Raw genomic sequence first — 27,587 nt, 5'->3', positions numbered from 1 at the left:
GCTCAGTAAAGTGACCTGAAGCTGCAGGGGAGAGAGGTTTCTGTGATTGTTCTTTCTGTTCCATCACTCAGGGTGTGCATCTCAAGGGCCAGACCTAATGGGCCAGGTGAAGGAGTGCATGGTGTGGTCTCAGGGATACCAGGGACGCTGCTAGAACCTCCCAAATGCTCTTCCATCTGTCTGGTCAATCCTGAAATCCCTCAGTTAAGACTTAGCCTTTGGATTAGCTTTTGGAGAAGTGAGACAATCCCTGGTCTCGGAGTCAGCTGATGAGGAACCGACTCACTTTCGCCTCCTCATTGCAGTTGCATTACCACGTTTCTCTGAGGCTCCATTTCCCAATCTACAAAATGAGAGTGATGATGCCTGCCTTCCGGTGTTGTTACCAAGAGGAAGTGAGACATGGTGTGTAAAGCACTGGCAGCTGGCAGGGGTCCCTGAACACGCAGGCCTTCCTGTCCATAGCCATTTGGTAGGAAGAGCAAGGTGATTTGGAGGACGCCATGCTGGAAGTCACCACCAGGTGGCAGCATGAAGCATGGGTTCCTTGCTCTGCTCCTAATGAGGAGGCACTTAGTGAGGTTGAGGACGAACCCCTGCTGTGGTGAGCTCCTGGACGCTGCAGGCTAGTGGGTCAAGGCTGGGTGGCTTCCTGTCCCACTTGTGAGGAGCCGCTGACTCCTCTATTGGTGCGGTGTGGCACCTACAGGGTATGGTTCAGTTCCGCAGGATATAGAGAAAGGTCAGCCTCACCCCTGTCCTCAAGGAGTCCACAGTCTGGAGAGCAGGGAGGCTGAAGTGCTGCTGGACAGGCAGGAAGGGGAGAAGCACAGAGGCTGTGGTCTCACCTGAGGGACACCCAGCCCTGCAAGGGGTGTCAGAGAGGGCTTTGGGGCCTGAGGTGGCTAAGGCTTCTCACAGTGACTGTTGGCTTTGCGAGCTTGGCGCACACCCTCCCCTTTACGCTGCTGAGCAGGCTGACCTCCCAGCAGCCAGAATGAAGCCTCTCCCATCCATGTCTCCTCTCCTCAGCCCTGTCCCTCTCCAAGAGAACACGGTGGCTACTGTGGTGCTCCTAGCCTGGACGCCCAGTGATGCTTCTTCCTGCTTCCTGACCCCGCTCTCGTTTCTGAAGGAAAAGACTCTGGGCAAGGGATCCAAGGCCTCTGCAACCAGATTCCCAGCCTTGTCCTCCCACTATCCAGCTCTGACCATGGGCCCAGTTCCCATTTCGTGCAGTGAAGCTGACCTAGAAGGTCCTCAGAAAGCTCCCAGGAACATCTAACACCCAGATTCCTCCTGATCCTCGAGCCACCTTGGGAAGGTCACCAGCTTGACCTTGTGGGAGGAGGACCACAGGAAGTGACAGTGTAACTGTGCTCTGGATATTCTGTGCCAGCCCTGAGTTTGCTCACAGTGAGCTCTTGGGGAGCAAGTGGCACCTGGGTCTGGGAGGGAAAGGAACATACAGGAAGAGATGAAAAGCATTTTCTATCTCCTCAGTCATCCTGGGGCAGAAGCACCTTTGTTCTGTGGGGCCTCAGAGCAGGGCCAGGCCCCACAGTGGGGCGGGAGGGATGGGGGACTGGGCGTGCCTGCAGGAGGCAGTTTTCCACTTCTAAGGAGGAGTCTTTCAGCCAGATTGGTCAAGGTGAACCAGGGGGCGGTTCCTGGAGAGTGGACTCCTGTGCTGGTGGCCCTGGGGGCTGGTGGCGGTCCAGAACAGTCCTCCCAAACCCGGCTGTGCAGAACCCTGTTCAGAAACTGAACTCGGAAGCCCCTTGTGGATGCACTTAAAAGTTGGTCTTTTCTTCAATCCAAGTGCCTTAAAACAGGACCAACCTGCAGAGTTTGGCTACCCTCCAAACTCTTGTGGGACCGGTGCTCAAACTCTGGGTCCAGCTCAGATCCGGCGCTCCTCCCCCACGCCAGCCACCTTGCTGGCACCTGGACAAAGCTGTAAGCGGCCAGTCTACTGGGTCCCAACCCCCCTTCCATTCTGAAATACAACTAGTTAAAGGGAAGGGGGTGGGGAAAGGTGTAAATCAGATGCATTTGAAGGAAAGCAGCTTTGAAGGCCTGAGGCCATTATGTTAATGGCATCACTCAATTTCTGGAAGCAATCCTGATTAAATATTCATTGGCTTTGATTATACTGAAATTAGGACTAAAGCGTGAAGTCAAATTGAGGGGAATAATGGCCGTGTAAATAATGCATGGCCTCTAAATTGAAAACACCAGCTTGTGCAGCCCCCCCCCCCCCTCCCCGCAGCCTTGCTTGTCACTGTGCCATTTGTTTAGAAGGTGATTAGTCCCACCAGCTGTGGGACCCAGCATTGGAAAGGATCTCGCAGCATCCTGTGCATCCCTGGGAACGCAGGAGGACCATGCCACACCCTGCAGCTGGGGATTCTCCAGGTCTGGGAATCTCAGGGCAGCCCCATTGGGGTCCTGCGTTCTCTGAGTGACACAGTCACAGATTCTGAGAATAGAATCCCTGATGCAGCCAAATCTTCCAGTATAACCTTTAAACAGAAAAGAGCAAGCGGGGTAGGGGAGAGGGGCAGTCAGAGAGATGAATCTTCTATTTATATATTTACTAGAGGCCCGATGCATGAAAATTCATGCACTCAAGGGGGGGTCCCTCAGCCCGGCCTGCCCCCTCTCACAGTCCAGGAGCCCTCAGGGGTGGGAGGCGACCCAGCGATCAGAGGAAGGCGATGCCCCCATCACACCTCTGCTGCTGCCACTGCTGGCAGCGCAAGCCTCGGCCGGCCCTGGTTACCTGAACCTTGGGTGACCCTGGACGGCTGGGGGGGCTGAGGGCGGGTCCGGCCACACCGTGCGCCTGCTACCCCCCCACAACCCCCCCCCCCCCCGGTGGGGCTGAAAGGACTGGGGGACTCTGGTGGGGCTAAGGGGACTGGGCGCTGCTATCTTGTGGCTATGGGTGCCGCCATATTTGTGATGGTGTGACAGTCAATTTGCATATTTCCTCTTTATTAGATAGGATTGCGGTTGAATAAAAGTTATAGACCTGGGGATAAAAGCAAGTTGAGACAGCAGATACAATGGAGCATAGAGGTGCTCTGTGCCCAGGGACTGGGGAAGGTTGGCCAGGGCTCTGTAGGTCATAGGTGAGTCAGAAAGTAAGCAGCACCAAATCTTGCTGACCTTGAGGTCTCAGTAACTGGTGAACTTGGAGGGGGTTTCTGTTTTGTGTTGAGCTGCCTGAGTGCAAAAGATGTGTTGAGTCAAGCGCTACCTTCTGGAGAGACACAGGGGCAGGTCCAGGAGAGAAACTGATGACCGTCATGAAGACAGGTGTGTCTAGACCTCTCCTTGCACCAGGCCATCATGGCATCTGCTTCTGTGGGGCCGGGGGTGGGCTCTGTGGCAGGGAGAGGAGGCTGCCGGGAGCCAAGGGGCCTGGCGAGGTCCCCAGTCTGCCTCCACTGTGTTGAGCAATCTGGGACAAGCGGTCAGACCTCTGGGGTCAGTCCAGTTTCCTCTCAATCTAGCTGAGGGTGGGAATGTACTAAATATCTTTCCCATGCAGATAGTTCTAGTTACACTCCCTTACCAGCAAATTCTCCCTGGGCACAGTCTCTTCCCAGCCCTGTCCTGGTTCACAGCGGGTCAGGAGGCCCACTCGGGAGATTAAACAAAAACAGCCAGCGGAGGCTTAGAGGGGAACAAAGAGACTGGAGTGTGTGAGAAATGATCATGTGAGCACCTCTGCTGGCCGCTTCAACAGTGTGAACCCTGGGCCACATGGCCTTGGGTTGAATACTGCCTACATCTTTCTTTACCAACTCAAGGATCATGGAGCAGTTAATGGGAGTTTTACCCTATAGAGCTGTTGGAGGATTAAATGAGGTCATCCAAGTGAGAGCCCACTCCAGGGCCAGGCACACAGCCCCTCTCAATGAGCCTCAGCTGTTACTGGGCGTTGGGGCTCCATTCTCAATGAGCCTCAGCTGTTAGTGGACGGTGGCCTGTGCGGGGAGGAGAGGGGTTGGGGGAGGAGGAGAGGGAGAGGAGAAGGAAGAGAGGAAGCCTGGAGAGGTGGTTGCTAGCCTGCCGCGGATGCCCACCACGTCCGGGCACTGTAAGGTACGCCAGCCCACTTGACTCCCGAGTCACCCATGAGGTAAGTGGGCCACCTGTTCAGCCGACCTTCACTGAAGCCCTGACCTGCCGACAGTCACCGTCCTCATAGGGCAGAGCCAGGGTTTGGATCCAGTTCTGCCCCAACAGGAGCAGGATTGTAGTCATGTTTGCAAACACTATGTTCATCCCCCTTATGGTTCTGTGGGGGTGGCCGGCCCACACTCCCTCCACAGAAAGCTCAACAAGCCTCTCCAGCTCTCCTTCCCCCTCACTCCCAGCCCCTCCCAGTTACTTGCAGGTCCCAGTGGGAGGCTGGGGGCAGGGGGGAGGCAGACTTCTGGTGCCCCCAGCATGCCACCCAGTACTGGTGCTGGACCTGACAGGGCCTCCTCAGAGCTCATCTTTACTGACTGCTGCCCAGGTCCTGTGATCCACTCTTTCTGAAATGACCATTCTGCGCATCAGGACCTGGGAGAGGCATCTCTCTCCCCCTCCCTCTTTCCACCTCCTCTCTCCTTCCCCACTTAGACTGTTAATGGGAGGAGATAGCCTGATTTTAAAAACCCTTAGAAACAATTTGTTTTACAATAAAACATTAGATTTTTCTAGAAATTCATAGGAGGGAGAAATGGATTCCGATGAGACAAGGGTCAGAAAGACCCAGGCTGGGCAGCTGGGGAGGAGCAGGCCAAGTGGAGGGTGAGACCCGACAAGAGGCACAGAGAAAGCCAGGGCTGCCTGGGGTTCGGGGGAAAGCCCTCCACACCGGCTCCCAGGCAGCCAGTGCTCTGGACCAGCAGGGGAGGTGGAGGCCGTGTTGGGCCAGCTCAGCTGTGGGGCCGAGGGCAGCCACCTTCTCTCTGAGCCTTTTCACTGGGTGATGTGAAGGTGTGATGCTCACCAGAAACTCTGTGAGGACCCAGGCAGCAGACAGCTTAGGGCCCCTGTTTCACATCACGACAGCGGGGCTCAGAGAGGTGGAGAAACGGACACAAGGCCACACAGCCGCTGATGGGCAGGTCTGTGGATTTTTCCCACTGCAGCCTGCCCACCCCCGTCAGAGGTCACAGGGCCAGACCGGAGGTTTCAGTTGCATGGACAGCCTTGTGCACACTGCCTCCCCCATCCAGGCTGCGGTGGTGCCAGCACAGGGCCTGGCTGCGCACAGCCCCATCACCTACTGACAGGGTGCGGGTCCCTCTCCTCCACCTCTCCTCCCCATTAGCCTGACGGTCTCTGGACACCCTTTACGTTTTTAATTGAAGCAATGGTTTGGCAGCTCCCTGGCCATCCCTCTGCTCCTGCCCTCTCTGTCCACTCTCCACTGCCCTCCCTCCCTCCTCTCTGTGCCTTTGGTGCCTGTCTCTCACCTTCTCTACATGGTCTGCTTCCTGCCTCTGTTCCATCTGCCTGTGTGGTGGTCCCTGTCTCCCTGGGGATCTCCTGCCCACTGTTTGTCCATCACCTGACCTTCTCCCATGACCTACATTTCCATTTCCTCTCTGTTGGTCCCTCCCGTGAATTTCAATCACTTCCTCCCAGTCCTCCAGTATTGTGTAATGCTGGCATGAGATCCATGCCTAGTATGAACACACACACACACACACACACACACACACACACACACACACCCCTGAAGGCAGGTAAGGGACTGTCCTCCCTCCTGTGGAGGGTTTTCATGGCCGCAGGGCAAAGCCACTCAGGGTGGCCTGGGAGCAGAGCCTGAGCACCCTTGGGAAGAGGGACTCCAGGCACCTGGGCGGGGGGTGGCAGGGATCTCATCCCCACTATACAGAAGTGGACACGGAGGCTCAGAGAAGAAATTGACTTGCCTGAGGCCAGACACTTCACAGGGGCCCCAATAGGGAAAGCAGTGGTGCTCTAAACCAGTCATTTCCACATCTGTGTGACCACAAGAAACCTCCAGGCACTCGTTTAAAAAGTATGTATAGGTCCTCAGGCCCTTTGCTGGAGATTCTAATTTAGAGGGGGCCCAGGAACCTGTCATTTTAACACAAACACCAGGTGACTTTTACTGGCGCAAATTTGGAAATCATTGGGTGATTTCCAATGAGTGCCCTGGTCCTCATCCCCCCAAGCAGGAGGGGCAGCCGTTCCTGGAGAAACCCTGCCCCAGCTTGCTTTCCTGCTCTCTGTGCAAAGTCAGTTTCCTTTCCCAGCTCCTAACTGTCTCCTGCATCAACATTTTAGAGCCTTGGACCCCAGAAGGGCCTTGCCAAGGCTCCAAGTTAAGTGGCTGTGCCTGCTCGGGTGGGGAGGAGGATGTCTCCCCTCTGCCTCCCCACAAGGTGGCCCCAGCCTTCAGCTGGTGCCCCTGAAATTCGCTCCTGTGTTTCTAACTTCCTGGGGCTGAGCTGCTACCCTTGGGGCAGGGAGGGTGAGTGATTGCGCTGAGGGTTGTCCTGTTGTGTGTTCTTTTGTGCAAAGTCAGCTTCTAGCAATTATGTTTTTTCTCATCTCCTGGGATTGCTCTCCTCTATGGGCCTACACCACATGCAACACAACGCATCCCAGAAAAGACAAGCAAAGGAACCTTCGAGCACAGGAACAGAACGCTCTCTCCTGAGCAGGGCTGCGTGCAGCCTAGCAGACACCGTCTTACGGATCCCCTCACAGCCCCCGGAATGGTGCCGCGCGTTAATTAGAAATCCGGGGCCCCGGAACAAGGGAAATGACTCTGTGCTTCAATTTAATTTGTTCTCATTTTTTGACAGGGTCAGAGTTCACCTTCCCAGTTTGAATCTGAAAGCAAATTATAGCTGTGTCATTTTTATATTGATGGGTCCAGGCTAGAGATCTTTGGCAAACATTTTCTTCTGGGAATCGGTGTGGCTAATATTTTCTCTCAATCCATTTAGCAAACACTGACTGCAACCCTGTGACATGTCCAAGAACTGTGTGAGTTGCTGGGAGGGAACAGCAAGGAGGAGGTGACAGGAGAGGGGTGGCACACAGGAGGACAGCTGTGTGCCTGGGACACACAGCGTCCTCTGGCCGGAGAGATGGGGGCAGGTGGGGGCAGTTTAGCAAAGGGGAGGTTAATGAGCTGGGCTGGGGAGATGCAAGAGCAACCTCAGCAGCTACTTTTCTGCGTGCCCAACTGTGACAGCACGTGCCAAGCACTGTAGGCCCAGCGCCCCTTTAGCGCCCACACCCCCCTCTGCAGTAAGAGCAGAATTCAGTGCTCATGGATCAAACTCTGACTCATCCACTGGCCAACCCTGTGCCCTGGAGCAAGTGATTTAACTCCGCTTGTTCTTAGTCTCTTGCCCTGTGAAATGCGGGTAACAGGAAATTACCCCATAGGGTGGTTGTGAGTGCAGAGGTGGGTGGGAGGGAAGGGGAAGGAGATGCGTAAGGTCGGGTCCCACAGCTGTGGCCACCCAGGGAGGTCACCCCTCAAAAGCCGCCCTCTCCCTGGAACCCAGAAAGGGCTCAAAAACTGTTTGTTAGGATCTCTGCCACGCAGTGTGGTGTCAGAGTTGGGATTTGAACCCAGGCCCGTCTGACTCAAAGCCCCTCAACCTGCTGCCAAGATGACTGAAAATAACCAGAAGGGCCAGCATCTGAGGGCAGGTCTTCTATTCATTAGCGCCCTTTCCGCTATCTACACGAGTGTGTCCTGGTGCTCCGAGCCCACCTCCGACCCTGATTCCACCATCCTGGCTGCGCCGGGGCTGCCCTGGCCCTGGCCCTGGGCCCTGGCTCTGGTCCTCGGTGCTTCCCTCGGTCACACAGCTGTCACTCAGAGTTCCCACTCTCTGCTTCCTTGTCTGTCTCCCCACTGAGTTCCTGAGAGCAGGGATGTGAGAGCAAACTTTGAACAAAAGTTGGGGATATTAGAATATTTCTCAAATACAAAGCTTCCCTTTGACAGTGGCAAGTAGGAAATGTATGTTAATAAACCATGGTGCTGGCAGTTTTAAAATATTAATGATTTCTAGAATTGAAAATGCAAATAGCTGTCTGGAACTCTTCCACTTGGCATTAAAGAAAAGGGCTTCGAAAGGACCCCTGGGAAGCTCAGGCTGGGAGAACAGGGCCTTGAGAGAAGACATGGAGACAAATAGACATTTGCCACCTTGTTGTTGCCACATTAGCACCGTTAAACTGTGAGCCTCCATTCTTCCCGGAAGTCAAGCCAGTCACACATGTGCGGCTTGTCCATTGACTTCAGCATGCACATATGAAGCACCTACTGTGTGCCAGTGAGGAGGGGGTGCAGAGCCTGCTATGTTGGACCTCACTTTACTCTGAGAACCAGAAAGGTGGGTGGGGGATTTAGTAGAAGAGAGAGAAGAAATCCTGGCCAGCCCTGGGTTAGCTCAGTACACAGCTGGGCTGTGACCAGGGTTCTGAACTTGACGGAGTGAGGAGGTTGGTTTGGAGGGAGCTCTTGGGGCAAACAGCGCCTATCCTGTGCAGCCTTGCGTTCCCTTGTCTAGAATGTCTCACATGTCCAGCATCCGCCTTTATTAACTCTGCAGATCACTGGAATGTGCTCTTCTTAGGCCCCCAGACCAGCCAAATTCATTTGCTTTTTTATTTTATCTGTTACCTGGTTACAAGACAGTAAGTTGGTGGAGAGCAGCACTGTGTCTGCATCATCTCCCATCTCAGGTGCCCAGCACTCACAGGTGGAGGCACAGGGCCCGTGGAGTGAGTACACTGTGGAGTTCTTCTCTGAGGCCCTGAGCGAAAGACGGGGGCTGTGGAGTGCACGTGGTCCTGAGTGGGTGCTGGCCCTTCTCACCTGCTGCATTGGGACCAGGGGAGAGCAGGGGAGCTGGATGGCATCCTGAACGTGGCTGGCTGCGTGCAAAGGCTGGGCAGTGGGGAGAGCTCTGAAGGACGAATGGGTAAAGGCAGGCCTCGTCGCTGCAGCCACCCAGTGTGACCTTACCCATCACCCCCACCAGGAGGTCACCACCACTGTGGCATCTGCTGCTGAGTGAGCCCAGCATCTTGGTGCTGTCAGGCTACCCTCCTGACAGACAGGCTAGGCCGTCACTGCCCCGTGGGAGATCCCTTGCCACCTGCTGATGGGTTCATGTATCGGGCAGTCAGGAACCATGTTCTGGGAGGGCCCTGTCTCTTTATGGTGCTTTTGCAAGTTTCCGTCCTGGGTCACTTCGTGCTCATAGACCAGTTCTCATAGGTGAGCCTCTTCCCATCCTCCCACGAGTCAGGAGATACCTCCCCGTCACCCCGTGCCCCCAAAAGTTCTCCTGAGACTGGACAGGCTCTTTATTGGGGAAACCATTTGTCTGGATCTGGGTCATTCTCAGCCCTTTCCTGTTTCCTCTGGCTCCTTGCTGGGATCTGGGTGTGAGGTTATGCGCACAGGAAGCCCTGGATAAATGGGACGTAGGGGAGGAAGCCTGGGATTTGGAGTCAGACGACCTGGTTGGGTCCTGGCATAGCTGCTCACCACCTGTGGGGGCTGAGGGTGGAGTCAGAGCGCCTGCCCTGTGGGAGGCTGCCAGGCAGAGGGGGGTTAGCTCCGTAACATGCCCCCGGTGCCCACAGAGCAGATGCTCAGCCACAGAGCTTCACTGGCTCTCTCTTCCCTGTCTCCCTGAGCCTGGCTCTGTATCTGACATGCTGGTATTTGGGCCCCTCTCTGCCCATGATTGCAAATATTTTAATCCTCCTCCTTTTACCCTTTGAGAAACGCATTTTCTCCTCCTCATGCGTGGCTTCCGTTTCCATTATACATCCATCCTGTTTGCCCTAGGCTTCATGAGTTCCTGGAAACACGGCGTCTCTATTATTTTAGGACCTCTTGTCCTGGTCCCCAGAAGGGACTGTGTGAGAGATTATCTGCTTGATGTGTGCGTGTTTTCTTGTTCACTCCCCACCCCCACAACCTCTCCTTGTTGTTCATGACCAGTGTGGCCTGATCAGAGCCAACCCAAGCCAGCTCCGGGGTCACAGTATTTTAGACCCAGCCCTGCTCCACCTTTCTACAGATGGTGTAGTGAGAAGACCCAGACCCAGAGAGCATGCTCACACTGGTCCAGGGCTTCTCAATTGTAGCTGCCTGTTAAAAGAAAAATTTGCATGAGCTCCTCCCCCAGAACCTTGGTGGGTGCTGGGAGGGAGTGGGTTTGAGCATAGAGAGCTCTAAAAAACTCCCAGGTAGTTCTACTGTGAAACTGGGGCTGAGAACCAGAGAGTAAAATGTTTCTTGCCAATGCACTACCCTTACATATCTGAAAAAATGTATTAGGTAACTATCCACAGGAGACTGTTTCTGAGGGGGGATAGGACGATCACAGGGGAGGGCCCCAAGGTGAGCATCACCCTCTGCAGGCAGGGAGCACCTGAATGGGTGTTATTAAGCAGCACTTACTTTACTTAACAGACACGTCTATATATATAAAAGTCTAAGCAACCTTTACAACCGGACAACCAGATTACTGGATAACTGGACGACCGGCCGGTAGCATTGACATGCACTGACCACCAGGGGGAAGACACTCAACGCAGGAGCGGCCCCCTGGTGGTCAGTGCACTTCCACAGCCAACCTCCTGCAGCCGACTAACCTCCCGCAGTCCCTCCTCATGGCCAGGCCGGCCCCGGTGGGGACTGGGTAAGATGGCCCTTATTGGCCCCAATCGCTGGCCAGGCCGAGGGACCCCACCCATGCACAAATTCATGCAACGGACCTCTAGTATTTATATAAGATTTACTAGGTACCAGGCAGTTCTAAGTGTTTTACAAATACCATCTTATTTACTCTTCAGAGCATGGCTATGAGAATGTCCATTATGATCCCCATTTTATAGATGAGAAGAGTGGGGCACAGAGAGAGGTGAAGTAATTTGCCCAGGTCACACCCAGTAAGTGGTGGAGTCACTGTTCTGGTGCATGGGTCCTAGTTTGTAACCATTACGCTGTCAGCTCTCCAGGTCTCACTCCACATCCGTGCACCAGACAGCATGTTCAGGCCCAGGGCCTTTCTGGATGAAAGGGGGCCACCAGAGGTGGGACTGGAGCCTCTGAAACCAGTAACCCCAGAGGCTACCGAGAACCTGTGACTCACAAGCCTTTCCTCACTTGGTCTCTGATGAAACCATAGCTCAGCAACTCCCCTCCCTCATAGCTTCAAACCCAGGTCTGCCTGACTCACTCATAGTGCCCCAGGGATAGTCCAGGGTGGAGTGTGGACAGAGTCTGGGTTTATCCTAGAAGGCTTACCTTAGGAGCATATTACAGCACTCTATAAAAACACCCTCGGGAACTAAGTTCTTGTAAATTTAATTTTTAAAACTTATTTTATTCAAGAAAGATTCCATTCCATCCAAGTCACGAGTCCAGGAAAACAGTAGAGCTATATAATTTTCAAACTCAGGCTACAAGGGCTTATGTCTTTCTTTAACTGGCTGCAGAAATGTCCGTTGTGGAAATAGATGCAAACAGTGAGGCCTTCGCTCGGGCCCCACAGCCCAGCAGCTCACTCTCTCTCACGCAGTCCGTGGGCCCTCAGTCAATGCCCACCCAGAGGCTTTGCTGCTCCGGTGGACGGCCTGGCTAATGCAGTATTGACAGCCTGCCTGTTTGGACACTAAAGCTTCTCTTACCGAGAACTTGGCGAATCCAATTTTGAGTAGCATGCCTAGAGTGCGAGCCGTGATCTCCGTTCCATTCTGTTGAGCGCCTGCCGTGGGCCCAGCGGTGATGCTGTGGTCTCGAATTTAGTGCACAGGATGGAGAAGTTACCCAAGAACTGATCGCATGTTTCTGATCTAACAGTTGAAACTCCAATTCACTGGGACGCCTTGGTCACGTCTCTTTCTCTCTCGGTGCCTTGGCTGTGAAATGGAAGAGAGTCATTAGACCAGCTCTGATGTCTCTGTTCTGTGGCCTCCTGTGCCACATCAGGCAGCACCTAACTTCTCTGATCCTCTTGGTGGTAGAGCCGTCCTCACTGGCGCAAACAGGACATACTACAGGAGAGCTGGGTTAAGTGAAGTTGGTTGCTTGTTCATCCATTGACAAGGGTGTATGCTTTTTTATTTTTTATAGGAAACCATTTGGCAGACTTAAATGAGTGGTCAGAGCAGGTTTTCTTTTAAAAAAATATATATTTTATTGATTTTTTTACAGAGAGGAAGGGAGAGGGATAGAGAGTTAGAAACATCGATGAGAGAGAAGCATCGATCAGCTGCCTCCTGTACACCTGCTACCGGGGATGTTGCCCGCAACCAAGGTACATGCCCTTGACCGGAATCGAACCCGGGACTATCTTCTTGACACAGTCCTTTTGTTTTGGCCACACTGATGCAGCTGCTCTGACATGACTGCTTGGGGACATGGGGACATGTTGACACAGCTGAGAAAACAAACCATTACACCTTCAGCTTTGTAAAAAGCAATACCAAATAATGTGCCACGGAGACATTTCTCCACCTCCCCTCAGCCCAGAGCTCCCTCTATCCCTGATCTCCACTTCTGGCAAGGGGCTCAGGGAGGGGAGAGAGGGAGAGGGCGGGCTCCAGGTCGGGGCTGGTGATGAGGGAGGCAGGGGCAGTGAGGGATTGGTGGGAGTGAAGGGAGTGAAGATCAGACAGGCACCGGTATCAGGGGGTCTGTTTCACCCAGTACGTAGTAATTTTCAAAAGCAATTTTACATTTAGATGCAGACATTTCAAAACTCATTCATCAAAACAACCATGTCAAAATGCCCTTCTTTGTCTCAAACAAAGGAAATAAATGCCAAAGAGAGAAGAACATGACAGAGCTTCTGCCCCCAAAAAGCTCAGAGTCACCAGAGGGGGAAGGCGGAGAATGAAAGAAAAACAAATTACTATCCTGCCACTGTAATAGCAGAAGGGGCTGGGAGGGAACCGGCAGAGAGCGCCTGGCTCTGCTGGGGGTGGAGAGGGTCCCAGGAGAAGGGGATGACTAAGCCCAAGGAATATTTGTTGAATGACTGAGAATAGCAAATGTTAATTGAGGGCTCACCATGTGACAAGCACTGTTATTAGTGCTTCATTTTAACTTATTCATTCCTCACAAAAGCCCAATAATATGAATATTATTATTATTCCCATTTTATGGATGAGGAGACTGAGGCACCCAGAGTTCCAGGGACTTTCCCAGACCACACAGACAGTAAGTGGCAGAGTCTGCTCACACCCCTGCACTCAGTAGCCTCTCTGTGAGGGAATAGACAGAAGGATCACAGGCTTTAATATTCATCAGAATGGGGTCCACCCTGTTCTCACAGCTTATATGAGCTTGGACAATCAGCTGAGCCCCCCCCCTCTTCTTTAGCCTTATTCCTGTGCCCCCAACTTCCCCAGCACACATCACTCAATACCTCTAGCTGTGTTTATTGACTCTATAAATATGCCATTGGCACATGTCTCTGCTGGGTGCAAGGTTAGACCGGGGTCCCTGTGGTCATGGAGCTATGATTCTGCTGGGAAGAGACCTGAGGGTGAGGAGCCAGCCCCACAGGCAGGACCCAGGCGGGTCCTCCAGGCAAAGGGTAGAGGAACTAGAACAAGCCAGGTGTGAGGCAAGGTGAGCAGGTGAGAGTGGTGTGAGGGGGCGTGGGGATGGGCAGAGGCCAGGCAGCCAGGTCAGGAGCTTGGACTTGCACGGGAAACCACTGCAGGACAGGACACAGGAGAGTGGCCACTTCCGGAGGAGGAATTAAGGAGGGGCAGGGCGGTGTCATAGTTCAGATCACACAGGATGGGGGGAGCTTCGGCAGTGGCAGCAGTAATACCTCCCTGTTGAGCGCCACAGTGCCTCCTAAACTGTGAGGTCCTGGGTACATGGGGCTTTACTTGCTGTAATTTCTCCCGTTTCCCCCTTCACTGACCCTTCCTTGCTTGGTCTCTGCCCTCCCGTAGTCTGGCGAGGTGTGCGGTGGTTTGTTTTCTCAGACCCCAGAAAAAACCCAGCGGCCCTGCGTCCTCTGAAGATTGTGTTGAGAGAGAAAAAATTGCTCTTTAATAGAAATACTTTTCCTTCATTAAATGAAATCTCCAAAGCCCAGTAGCGTTTTCGGTGCTTATATAAAGATGCCAGTGGGGATTTGAGATTGAAAGTAGTATTTTCATACAAGTCGATGAGATCTCAGTAGGGAAGAAAGCACTCTCCAAACCTAAATTCCTCCAGCGTCGGCGGCCAAGCCTGCGCTCAGGGCCCCTGGTTGCCTCCCTCCCAGCCCCACCAGGACTCTTCTCCAGCGCACTGGGCGCTCATACCTACTGGTTCTCTGTTTGGGGAAGTTGTATCGGTACTGTCTTTCCAAGACTATAAACCATTTAAGGTGAATTTCTGTTTGCACCTCAACTCTGATAACTTTGTGTACAAATTCAAGACTTTGTGGGAATTTGAGTCAGAAGCGGCCACACATGCTTGTGCCCGCACACCTGTACGAACAGACTTATCTCATGTAGCTGGGAATAGACCTAGTTCTTTAGAGGTGTCAGAAGAAAGACAGGGTTCAAAGTCCAGCTAGCAAGGGCTGGGCTGGGCCTCGCACTTGCCCTCAGGTCTGCTATCTGCACTATGAGGAAAACAGCACAGTTCTCGCCCAGCCCAGTGACCTGGATCATAACGTAGGAAAAGGGCTCAGTGCATGGTCACTGCTCAAAACCTCTTCCTCTTCAGCACTTCTCACCTGACTGGTGAATTAGAACCCACTAGAACCATCAATTTTATAGCAATTATTCTGGTTATTGATTGCTAAGTAATAACCTCCTCCACTCCCCACTCTCCTCAAATTTAGTGTTTACAATGACGATTGTGGCTTTTGCGGAGAAACTGCAGTCCACCAGCTCCTCCCTGCTCCATACCATCTGGGCCTTTGCCTGGGCAGACGCTGACGGCTCATTCCCAGCTACAGAGCTGCACAGGGAGGGCCCTCTGGAGCCACAGAGCAGATCTCTCATGAGTACCACCATGCCAGCTCCTGTGAGGGGAGGAAAGGCGGTAAGGTAGGGTCTTTAAAACAAAACAGAAAAGCAACCAAAAATCTAAAAGGCACTAACTTTTGAGTTGATGAGACAACCGCCCTTCCCACCCCCTCATTGGTTGTTTGGGGTTTTTTTGGCCCCTGGGTGGCACCAGGCTTTGGAATCTGTGAATCTGGCCCTCACTCTCCTTCACCTGGGCTCCCTCACCCAGGAGACAGGGGCTGTCTCCTCTCACAGGGCTGCTGGAGGCTGAACCTGGCAGCTAGCAGATGCTCAGTAAATAGCATCTATTAAAAGAAGGTTTAGTTCTGTGTCTGCCTCCCAGCATCCCAGGGCCTGCCCATCAGCCCGCATTGCTGGGAAGGCAGGAGAGGGCTCTCTCTTGACTAGCAGGCGGGCTGAACTCTCCCCTTTTACCATGGAAAATCCATTACCGGGAAGTCATTTGTCAAAGCCAACTGCTCAGCTGCTTTCATTTACATATTTATCAAGTTTGATTAGAGTGTATTGTCTTCGACTTTCATCCCAGCTTTCACCTCTTCTTGCCCCCTCTTCCTGGGGAAACTGTTGGTGTCCGTCCTTGCTGCAGAAGGGCATGGCCCGCTTCAGTTTGCATTTGCTAGTAAGCCTGAAACGGAACCTGGCGAGGTATTTTTGGAGGCTGCGAGAGAATTCAAAAGGCACAGCGCATGTTAGGGAAAGCCTGGCCTGATTCAACCAGAGAGCAATAGGTACCCTACCACTATTCCATCCGTATTTATTGAGCACCTTCTGTATGTGAGGCACCGGGAATACAAATTGGAAAAAAGATAGGCAAAGTCATGGCTGCAGTGTCTTTTAGCGTGTAGTGGCCTCAGTTTCCGCAATTGTAAGAACAGGCAGTTGGACCAAGGGATCTGTAAGTTACTGTTTTTGAGTGCATACTATTTTGAACATACCAGTTTCATGAATTAGCTTGATGCATTGGCTCATTTAATGCTTACAAGATCCCTATGAGGTTGGTATCATTATTCTCTCATCATGCAGATGAGGAAATGAACAGTCTCAGAGCTCAAGGTCATGTGTGCCAGGACTTGGATTCAACCCTCCTTCTATCTGACTCTAGAATTCAAGTTTATAAACCCAAAGCCAGGCTGGATCTTTCTCCTCCACTGATCTTTAAGCTCCTGGATGGCAGTGTCTGATTCCTCCCCGTGTCCCCAGGGACCAGCCTGAAGTATGGTATATGACAATGCCCACTGTGTGTGTGTGTGTGTGTGTGTGTGTGTGTGTGTGTGTGTAAGGGGGGATGGGGGGGTTGCTCCTGTGCCTGTCAAGGTGAGAGTGTTGGCAGCTGGCCCTGGCCCTCTGTATCACAAGCCCGTTGCTTCTTGGCTTCCATTCACTTCCTTGGCAAGCACCCACTGGGCACTCCCCAGCATCAGGGACATTGCCCGAGGCAGCCCATGTGGTGGGAGGAGGCCGTTGGATGTTGGAACTCTATGCCCTGCTCTCCAGACCTGGCTGAACCCTCTAGTTGTGTGGCCCGAGGCACGTCACTGTCCTTTCTGGGTCTCCTTCATCTCCACAGGCTTTGCAGTTCATGAAGCTAATTCATGAAGCCTCTGTGGGCCTCCTGTAAGCTGGAGGCGTCCTTACACTTTCTCAAGTCAAATGAGTGGTTTTAATATGCGGTGGACATGTGAGGGGTACCAGAGAGGTGCCTTGTCCCAGAATGAATGTTCTCCTCTCCAGCTCATCCAGGGCAGAGCGCCCGATCCCCACCCTGGAGCACTTAGGAGATTTGAGATTGTGGGAGAGCTAGTGTAGGTGAGGATGGCAGGGCTGGGAGCGGGGAACTGAAAATAAACTTTGCTAACGCAACTGTTTTCTCAAGAAGACCAGATGCTGGGCATCAAGCGGAACATCGCGGCTTTGGGCCCTGCCTGAGCGAGGCAGCAAATGATTTACGACCGGACCAGGGGCCAAGATGAGCTCTGTGGGTTCAGAAGAGGGTGAAGCCACTGTGGTCTGGCACTGCAAAGGCTTTTTGGAGGACTTGGTGCAAAGATATAAAATCTAAGGAATTAAAGTTTGCTTGGGAAGATAATAATAAGCCAATCAGAATAAAGGAGCATATTCCCTTAGGGGACTGGTTCTCAGCAGGAGCTATTTTGTCTCCGAGAAGATGTGGGACATTTAGTGATGTCTGAAGCTGTTTATAAGCATCATAACTGGGTATCGGGGTGCCCCTGGCATTTAATGGATAGAGGCTAGAGATATTGCTGTACATGCACCCTCCCACACACATACACAGTTATCCAGCTCCAGATGTCAGTAGCCCTAAGAAACCCTATTTCTGTAGCTTATTCAATAAATGGGGCAGGGACTTAAACATCTGTCCCTTATCTTGTGAGCTGGGGATTATTATTCTCATTTTAAAGGGAACAGAGGCTTGGAATGTATAAGTAATTTGGCCAAGACCTCACAGCCAATAATCTGGGGCCTGGATGTGAGTCCTGGTACAGCTGCCAGGAAGCCAGCAGGCTTTCAATTTGATCCCTTCAGGGGACAGAAGAAACACAGGGGCCAGTGTTCCCCTCAGCACCCCTCACCCAGCTCCCCCTTCTGTGGGACTCACCCTCAGTCAGCTTGGCTGAGCCAGCCCTGGACGCCTGCTTTCAGCTCTCATCTCTACTCAAACACACTCACTGGTCTCCACTGCCCCCAAAAGCTCTATCGATGCCTTCTATCCCTACATTTTCTCCTAAGATCATATACAAGAAATTCTGCACCTTGAGCATGTTCTCCCTATAATTCAAAGCCCCTGATCCCTCTTTATTGTCTGATCAACCACAGGGATACCCTTAGGTTGCCTTCAACATGATGAATTTTGTAGGGAAAAGCACAGAATTATTGTGCTGATGAAATCAGATGCAGGCCAACATGAACACCAGGGTGGTCAAGGACAAGTCCTGGGTGAGTGTTAGTTTCCTTGCTGCCTTCTCAGAAGAGGTACATCTGAGCAGAGCCCGGGAGGCTGAGTAGGGTAAGCCAGACAGACAAGCTGTGGGCCGGCATTCCAGGTGGAGAGAAAAACATGAACCCAAGTGTGGAGGTGTGTGAGAACGTGGCTCGCGATGGAGCTGCCAAGAGTTAACTGAGGCTGGGCCTGTGGAAGAGCATGGCCATCAGAGACTAGAGATGCTGGGGGAAGGATGCTGGGCTCGCCTGGAGGATGGCAGAGAGCTGCTGAGGGGTGTAAGCAGAGGGAGAGGTATGCTACCATCTGCATTTTAGAAATTCCACTTTGGGGGCCAGGTGGAAGATGGACAGACAAGAATGGTGTTGACATAGGGAGATCAGGGACAAGGCCCTCAGACAGGTACCAGCTAGCCATGCTGTTACTGCCACCAAGATTTCTTTTTCTCCAGCTTCGTGTGCTATGGACCTTTTTGGGCCCTGGAGTATTGGAGAAGAGACTGCAATTGATCTGGTTTAGAAACCGATATGAGGGAATTTTCTCAGAAAATGAAAAAGGCTTAGAGGTAAAAATAAAAACTGCACGTAATACCTCACTCCCCATGATAAGTTATTGTCAGGAGAGGTAGGGAAACCAAACTAATAATGTGAACTTTGGGGAGATTTTTGTCCTTAGAGAGTCCAGCTAGTGCTCTTTGAGGCCTCTTGGCTTCTTCTAGCAACTTCACCATCCAAAGATCCATGGATAATTTGAAGCTCTTCGTCTTCGTCTTCATCTTCATCTTCATCTTCATCTTGGCACTGAGAGGTTATGGCTCTGGTCCTCACTGAATTTGGCATTTATAGACAAGTTAATTAGTTAACTATTACTCTAGAATTCAGTATCTAAACAATAAACTTTTATCATCTCTCAGATTCTTTGGAGTCAGGAATGCGGGAGCAGCTGACCAGGGTGGTCCTGACCCTGGGTCGTCCATGAGGTTGCAGTTGGTTATCTACAGGGCTGCAGTCATCATGACTGGAGACCCCCTTCTAAGCTCACTTCTTGGTTTGGACTGGCTTCATTCTCTTGGCTGTTGTCTGGATTCTTTAGTTTCTCCCCACATGGGCCTTTTCACAGGCCACCTGAGTGTCCTTATGTGATGGCAGCTGGATGCCCCAGAGTGAGTGATTCCCGAGAGAGACGGTGCACGCACGATGGAAGCCCAATCTCCACAGGGAGGTGCCACCACTTCCAGAGCATCCTCTCGGTTAGATTAAGTCTCTGAGTCCAGCCCACAGCGAGAGGAGGGCCGGGGAGAGGAGTGCATCTCCACCTCCGGAAGGGAGCAGATGAGCAAAGAATTTGTGGGTGTATTTTTAAAATCCCCCTAAGGACCTTATTTCATCTTTGATAGATGATATGACACAGTGCTTAAGAGCATAAATTTCAGGTCCATAAAGACTTAGGTATAATCCTGTCTCCCACATTTGCTACTTAGTAGGTTTAGAAAAGCCATTTAACTTTTTGGATCTCAATTTCCTAATCTATGAGATAGGGGTAAAAATAGTAGATGTTTCACTGCATGGCCATGAAAATGAAATAAGATCATATATGTAAAGTGCTTGGCACAGAATCAGTACTGAATAAACATTATGTAATTGCTGTTGTAACTGGATGATAGCGTCCTTCGCAAGCAGCAGGAGAGCAGAGAGGTTAGTTAAGAGCACCGGTTATGGAATCGGACTGCCTGGGTGGGCCTCGGGCTGGGCCAGCCATTAGCTGGGGGAGCTTGGACCAGTCCCTGAAATGAAGATAATGATAGCTAGTGCCTGGCCACTGAAAAGGTGTTTAATAAATATTTTATGAATAGGGACATAGTGGATGATGATAGAGGGATATGATGACAAAGGAGTGTGTGTGTGTGTGTGTGTGTGTGTGTGCGCGTGCTGAGATGCTACATAAGCACATTTGACTCAAACACCTTCTGTTAACTAAGGAGGGACAGCTGTCCTGGTCCCACTTGAGTGTGCCCTTGTACCCTGAATGACACCCCTCCTGAGTGTCCAGGTTTACCATCCCTTACAAATTGTCTTTGTTCTCATTGTTCAGCTTCTTTTCCACCATGGCTTTGTTCTAGCATGCTTCCTCCACCCTCCCTGCTGCCTCCTCCAAGAATATGTTTATTTGGCTTTGCACAAGTCTGGGAACTCAGTGACAGGAATGGGGGGGTCCCATGTCACACCGCCTCAGAGCTGCTACATTACCTTAAATTGATTTTGCAAATGAAAGCTAAAAACTAAGCAAAGGCGAGCCATCCATTTTGTCTAAAGATGATTATAATGCTCTTTTACGGCCTCCTAAATGACAAAGCAGTTTGTAACCTGCCTGCATCAACATTTGCTTATATTAGCACCCGAGATGCTTGATTTTTATTAGCCCCACGTTATCATTTTATGAAGACGCAGGGGCTCGGTAAAATTAGTGTGCAAATAGAATGCCCATTTTGCATTTTCCTGTGGTCAGCAGAAATGCCGAATGCAATTGAGTTGATAGTGGGTCAGGAGAGACATTCATAAAGGTATCCTTCACCGGGGGCCCCGGTGATGCCATTTATCATTTCTGAACTGCTGAGATAGATGGCATCAGTGTTAGACAGTGTTTTTTTAAAGGGCTCGATGGCATTTTTTTTTTTATTAAGGGAAAAGCAATACAAATACCAAGAGAATAGTGAAACTTCTCCCAGGAATAAGGGATGAAAACAAACACTTTTTCTATGTTATAGATCCTGGAAATGTAGAAGATGTAGAGTCTTGCATTGTTATTGGACCCAGAGGAGACACATCAGGTGGTGAAAGGGGCACTGAGCTGGGAGCTGAGGCTTAACTACCTCTGCCGGCTACATGACCTTCCATCTGTGAGCCTCAGGTCCCTCACCTGTAAAATGGGGTCAATACTCTCCACCTCACAGAGACATGATGCAGAGTAAATAAGATGATGTGTGTCTAAATTTCTTTATGAACCATCATCTATATGAGTATTTTCTTTATTTATTAATTTAACAGCTGGTTTCTGAACGCCTGCTCCATGCAAGGTCCTGGGAAAGACATTAAAAATGCACAGTGCAAGTTGCAGTTTCTCCTTGTGGAGCTTCTATTCAGTCTAGGAAAAGGTCACATGTCTGACCATGAACTTCTTTAGAAAAGGTGGGTCTTCTCTTTCTCCCTTTGCTCCTAAAGGTGCCTAACTCAGTGCTGAGTACACAGTGAGTCCCCAGAAACATCTTCGGTCTCCATTATCTATCTTGCTGCCTTTCCTATCATTAGGGAATCAATTGACCTCACCCCAACAGACCAAGCAAGTCCCAAGCCTTTAGAATCAGGCTTCATAGAGTTACTAGCTTTTATTTTAGTATCTGACATTGATGTATCAAAAGTGGGATCATGAACTGCATTCAAAATAACCTGTCTCTAGCATTTCAGAAGCTGAAATCCTATTCCTTGTTTCTAACTACCCTCCATGGAATCCTTTAATCCAACTTCTCTCTATTTTCATTTCTGAATTCACTTCAGGTTGTTGTTCTGTTCTGGGGCAATCAGTCCTTCCTCTGCCCACGGCTAAGTACCTTCCTCTTGCCCCTTCTTTCTGGAACTGTCACTCTTGGCTACTGTGTTTGCTTAATTATATCTTTGCACAGTAGCTAAATTTTCTTATACAAGTGAGATTTCTGTAGAGGCAGCAAGAGCTTGGGCCAAGATTCAGAGCCACATTTTTCTACTTATTTGTATGGCTAGTAATTTTTATTGGATGTTGGATTTTGTGAATTATACATGGTTGAATGTCTGGATTCTGTTATCTTCCCTTAAAGAGAGTTGGGATTTATATGCCAGTCAGTTACATTTCTTTTTTCAGCTTGGTCCTTTTGAGATTTGTTTTTAAACTTGTTAGTCTAGAGCAGCGGTTCTCAACCTGTGGGTCGTGACCCCTTTGGGGGTCGAACGACCCTTTCACAGGGGTTGACTGAGACCATCGGAAAACACATATATAATTACATATTGTTTTTGTGATTAATCACTATGCTTTAATTATGTTCAATCTGTAAGAATGAAATTGGGAGTCATCACAACATGAGGAACTGTATTAAAGGGTTGCGGCATTAGGAAGGTTGAGAACCACTAGTCTAGTATTTTTCCTTCTGGGTTCTCGACTGATTGCCTGAACAATCAATGAGGGAATTCAAATGAGTCCTGGTTCTCTGTGCAGTTCACTGCTCCCTGGTCATCGTTTCATTCTCCCTCACATATTATCTGTCTGACCTTGAACAAGTTATATAGCTTCTCTGAGACTCAGTCTCCACCTCTATGAAAAGCACTATTAATGAGAATGTTTCTGTAAGGATTATAAATAATTTGTATATTGTGCCTGACATAAAAGGAGCTAATTGAAAGGCAGTTGCCACTTTTACTAATTTAAGTACTACCCTCTTTACTTAATCAGTTACTGAATATTTACTAGGCAGTATGTTAGCTTGTATAATTATTACAACAACCCTATGGAGTAGATATTATTATCCACATTGATAGATTAGCAAATTAAAACTAAGAATGGATATACAACTTGCCTAGTCAGTGGATCTGGGATTTAGTCACTCATATGACCTCTTTACATGACTTTAATATTAATATAATCAGTTGCATCAAGGAATGGGATATAGTCTTTTAATATTGAGTAGCCTGGGACATAATTAAATTAGCCAGCAATGGCTGGGCCTTAATGGTTCTAACCCAAGCATGTCAAACTCAAAAGCTTAACACAGGCCAAATAAATGAGGCATGTGGCCCACTGACGGCGAGTTTGACATGCTTGGATGATTTAAGAGAGAAATGTAAAGCATCCAGCCCATTTCCTGCTTTCTCCTTTTCCTAGTCTCAGCTTTCCTTGCCTTCCTTAACAGCCCTCTCTTATTTTATCTTCCAGACAATCTTCGGGAAGGGGCAGAGCAGAAGGTGGTATTCATCACAGGTCGAGTCCACCCAGGGGAAACACCCTCTTCCTTTGTGTGCCAAGGTGAGTAACAGGACCCCATGGGTATCCTGTGATTCCCCCCCCCACACACACACACACACTGGGGCACTGTGATGGTATCTGGGACAGTGTGGTAACACACAGAATCATTATCTTGGATGGGAATTCACTTCACTTCTAAAGAGATTACACTTGATCTTTCCTAGGATTTATTTTCAATAAATATTTACCACATGTATGTATGCATGACTGGATGAATGAGTGGATGGATGCATAAATGAACAGGGGGACCGAATGAAGTTCTCTAATATGTGCTGTGTTGACAATGAGCCGTACAGAGACACCTACACTCTCTAGCTGTGTTTTATTTGTTTCCAGTGGTTTATAACAATAATACATCTGGTCCAGGCCAAAGTGCATGTTGATGGAAGGGCAGGCAGTGAACTAGGGAATTAAGGACTAAAATTTTTCTATTCACTCATTCACTTAAGTATTCACTGAACATACAACTTTTGAAATACCTATCATGAGCAAGGAAGCATGCTTGGTGTCAGACAACCAGAGATAAATAAGATACAATGTCTCTTCTCAAATATATCTCTTTATAATTGCATTTTATTTGTTATCAAATATTTCACCTATATAAAATACATTTAATTAGTCAGCTATATAAATATGTTCAATAAGTAACATATAAGTAATAATTTAGTGAATGCCCAGCGTAAGAAGCAGAAGATTATCAATTCCTTTTAAGCCCTTTGTCCTTCCTGCCCTCCCGCTCACACAAATAACCATCAGCTTGAATTTTGTATTTGTCTTTTTTAACAGTTTTACTAAGCATGCAAGCATTCCTAAACAATGTGGTGTTAGTCTTGCATGGTTTTGAACTTTATAAAAATGGTACGGTCCTGTGTGTGCCAATACTGGTTTTCACCCAGGATCCATGTTGGTGAAGAGAGCTGTTCACTGTTTCACCACGCAGTCTACTCCACTCTGTCTGCACCTCAACTGACCTGTCTGTGCTCCTGAAGGAAGAGTTGGGTTGTTTGCAGTGTTTTCTCTTGCAAACAATGCTGATACAAATGTGCTTACACAAGTGCCTTGTGCACAAGTACGAATTCCTTCCTAGGGGGTTTAATCATGGATGTAACTGTTGGGCCGTAGACATGTGCATATTCACTTTTCCAGGTATTCGCTGCCTCAGGCAATGCATCGGAGCTCCTGGTGTCCTGCATTCCTGCTAACACTGTTGCACTTTTACCTATCTATGGGTGTGCTATATATAAACTACATGATACTATATATGTGCCTAGCATTGTAACATGTCAAATAAAATACACATTTTATTTTAATTATCTAGTTTTATTAATTTGACTTAATTTGTTTTCACTATATGAGTTTTTCAATGTCAGAGGAACTAATATGAGAAAATTGAAGTTAAGAGAAGTTAAGTAATTTATCTCATTTTAGTCTCAAAGTGATCATGAGGTTAAAGGGATAGGAAAAACCACAAAGGTCACACAACTTGAGGGAGATGGCCTGCTGCCGGGGAAGTACCTGGTGATTTGCCATGAGATAGGCGCGGGGTCAAATGTCGGCTCTGCCACTTCCTCGCAGTGTGACACAGCTTCCTGGACTGTGAAATAGGTTAGGAAACCAATCCCTGTCTGAAGGCTGTGATGGAGCTGGCCTGGGGTGGATGCACACAAACACCCTGTCCTATAGGTGGCATCCAGCAGGCACACAGCAGGTGCCCCTCCTTCCTCATGGGGAGCTGAGGGGGTGAAGCAGCTAATCCGCTTTGTACACTGCGAGGCATTATGCAGATAAATATGGGGTCTGTTTTCCCCATTCGCATTTTTGCAGCACTGTGATTGGACATAACCGCCTGCCTCGATGTTTCAGGCAAGGAGACAGTTTCAGGGAGAGAAGGTGATCCCCCAGAGCCAAGCAGCTCAGACGAGGCACAGCTGGGCTGTCTCACCTCCTCGCTCCAGTCACCTTAGCTTACTCCTTGGCATTCTCACTTCCAGCACTGTCCTTGCCATAACCTCTCCCAGGTCCCTCTTGGTTTTGCGGCAGCCATCTGTCAGTTACTAAACTTGGCAGCAGACCTGTTCCCCCAGCTAATCGGATGCAACTATTGAGTCCTTTGTAAAAAGGCAGCAGCCGTACCATCAATACTTTCTTCTCGGGGAGCTTAGACTCCCATGCCCACCTCCTCTGTGCTCAGTGGACAGAGGGCAGGGCCGCCTCCCATTTTATAGGCGAGGCCTGAGGCACAGAGTTGGGTGGAGCTCGGGTGCTCTCTCTGTTGGCCCTGCTTTTCCAAAAAGGAACCTGGATGGTGCTGAGTTGATAGATCCAGTGCTGTCCTGTAGGCTTTCAATCAACGTTTACTCCTTGGCAGAGCCTTTTAATGCCTCCCCTGTACTTTCTCAAGATAAACTCCAAACTCTTTGCATGACATTCACCCTTCATGATCTGGCTCTTGCCAGGTTCTCTGGCCTCAGCCTTATTATATCCCAGCCCCACACAACTTAATCCCTGAATGGACAATCCTCTCTCCACTGCTGAGCTTTTGCACCTGTTACTCCTCTGCCTGCTGCTCCTTGCCACTTGGCAAACACTTCCCATAGCCCAAGGTTTATGTCAGATGCCACTTGTGGGCCCCTGGCACACACTCTGTAGCCCCTTACTTTATGGCTGCTTTAGAGGTTACCTGACAGTCACCTTTATTGCCCTTATTTGTCATATATTAGAGTTATATTGTTTCTTCCCTTTTAAACCATGAGCTACCAGAGGCCTAGGGCTGGGTCTTCAAATGTCCTTTTCTATATCTGTAAAATGGGTATTATTTTGCTTATCTCCTGAGGCTGTGGTGAGGGACACATGATGTGTTGGCTCTGGGATGCTAAATCTGAGGTCAGGAAGAGGAGCCTCAAAGTCACATAGCCAGAAGGGGGCCGAAGGGCATAGAAGGGGCCGCAGGGGACAGAAAGAGGGAGAAGGGTGCAGAAGGGAACCTAAGGGGTTTTTGAACCTGGGTCTCCCAAGCCTGTTCATGCCCCACTCAGCAATGGGAAACGCTAGAAGGCCAAGCTCCTGCCAGGAGAACACAGCTCTCTGGACATCCCACAGCAGTGGATGTGCATGTTACAGAAGAGGGTGAGGCTCAGAGAGCAAAGTGGCTTGCCCAAGGCCACACACTAACTCATGGCAGGTGTGGCGTAGGCCCCTCTCCCCAATCCTGCCTTCATCTTTCCCATCCCTGACTGTCCCTCAGGACACACAGTTCCTCCTTCCTGGAGGCAGCTTAAGTCAGGCATCCTTTCCCCATTGCCAGAGAGAGACTGAGGCACAGTCTTCCCCAAGGGTTTCTCAGTCCCCACAATGGCTCAGCTGGGCTTTCTTCCCCAGACCCAGCCCTCCCCCAGGTCCCCTCCCCTGCCCACCTGGTTGTGGGGAGGGCAGACTGACCCAAGGCCTGGAAGGATGATGTCTGGTACCTTCGTTCTGTTCACTTCTTCCCCATTAACTGGCTCAGTGACCTTGAGTGGGGAACAGACATGTGGGCCTGGTCGCCCCATCTGGCTGGGACCAAGGTTCTCACCGCAAAGCTGCTGACACACCTGCTGCTGGGAGCAGAGCGGAGCCTTGTCCTCGCAGAGCTCCGGAGGCGGTGGCGGGAAGGGAGGCAGAGGTGCTTGGCGGTGGGATGGCTGCTTCTCAGCCACCCCTCTGCCACCTCAGACCCTCTCCTGGCCTCTGTGAGGACACACTCTCCTTGTTCATCAGCCACAAGGTGCTCGGTGTTGCCCTGGAGTAGAGCGTGTGTGGCATGGTCTCAGGAGCTATGTGGCCTGGGATTGGATCCCAGCTCTTCCTCTTAGTACAGTGTGACCTTGGGGATGTCCCCTAACCTCTCTGTGCCTCCATTCCTTTACCTTAAAGGGAAATGATAGTAGGAATCCTGCCTCCTAGTGTGGCTGTGACTGTGTAATGAGTTAGTGTTCACATAACACGTAGGACAGTGCCTGGTGTTCAGCAGGCCTCCGTACATGCTATCAAGAGGGAGGTAATGGCTAACTGAGCACTTGCAAGTGCAGGTATGGGCCCACTAACCCTCATCATGAACCAAAGCCCAGCGTGTGACTTCCATCCGCCACTTCCTTACCGCCCTCCTGAGAGCTGTTACCGAACCCTCCTCTGTATGTGGGGGAAGACCACATTGCACATCAGCTGGCTGGCAAGGACTAGACCTCAGCTCTTCCTCCTGGTGCTTTTTTGTTAAAGCCCCTCCATGATTCAGATCCTTCATAATTGAATTAATTAGACCTACACTGTGGGATGACACTGCAGGCAAGGCACATCCCCCTGGAGGGCAGCATGGGCAGTGGGCACAGCAGGGGTCTGCACTTGGGCAGGCCTGAGTCTGAGTCCTGCCACTTCCACCTCCCAGCCGGGGACCTTCAGCAAGTCCTCAATCCTCCTAGAGCCTCTGTTTCTTCACCTGCAAAAGAGGGGTAGCTGAATAGTCCTCACG

At 50.4% G+C, this 27,587-nt stretch overlaps 1 protein-coding gene across 2 annotated transcripts in view; it reads left to right on the top strand.

Annotated features, from left to right (window-relative positions):
- Window positions 1-27,587, top strand: part of BEND5 (BEN domain containing 5) — a 211,546-nt gene that overhangs the window by 83,963 nt on the left and 99,996 nt on the right. For both annotated transcript variants that reach the window (XM_036351597.1, XM_036351596.1), the window contains exon 4: window positions 22,994-23,083. In XM_036351597.1, the coding sequence (XP_036207490.1) occupies window positions 22,994-23,083 (90 nt within the window). The remainder of the gene's footprint in view (window positions 1-22,993; window positions 23,084-27,587) is intronic.

This window comes from Myotis myotis, unplaced genomic scaffold, assembly GCF_014108235.1.
Source record: "Myotis myotis isolate mMyoMyo1 unplaced genomic scaffold, mMyoMyo1.p scaffold_m19_p_2, whole genome shotgun sequence".
NCBI lineage: Eukaryota > Metazoa > Chordata > Mammalia > Chiroptera > Vespertilionidae > Myotis > Myotis myotis.
Note: the sequence above shows the minus strand (reverse complement) of the source record. Positions and strands in the feature narration are given on the sequence as shown.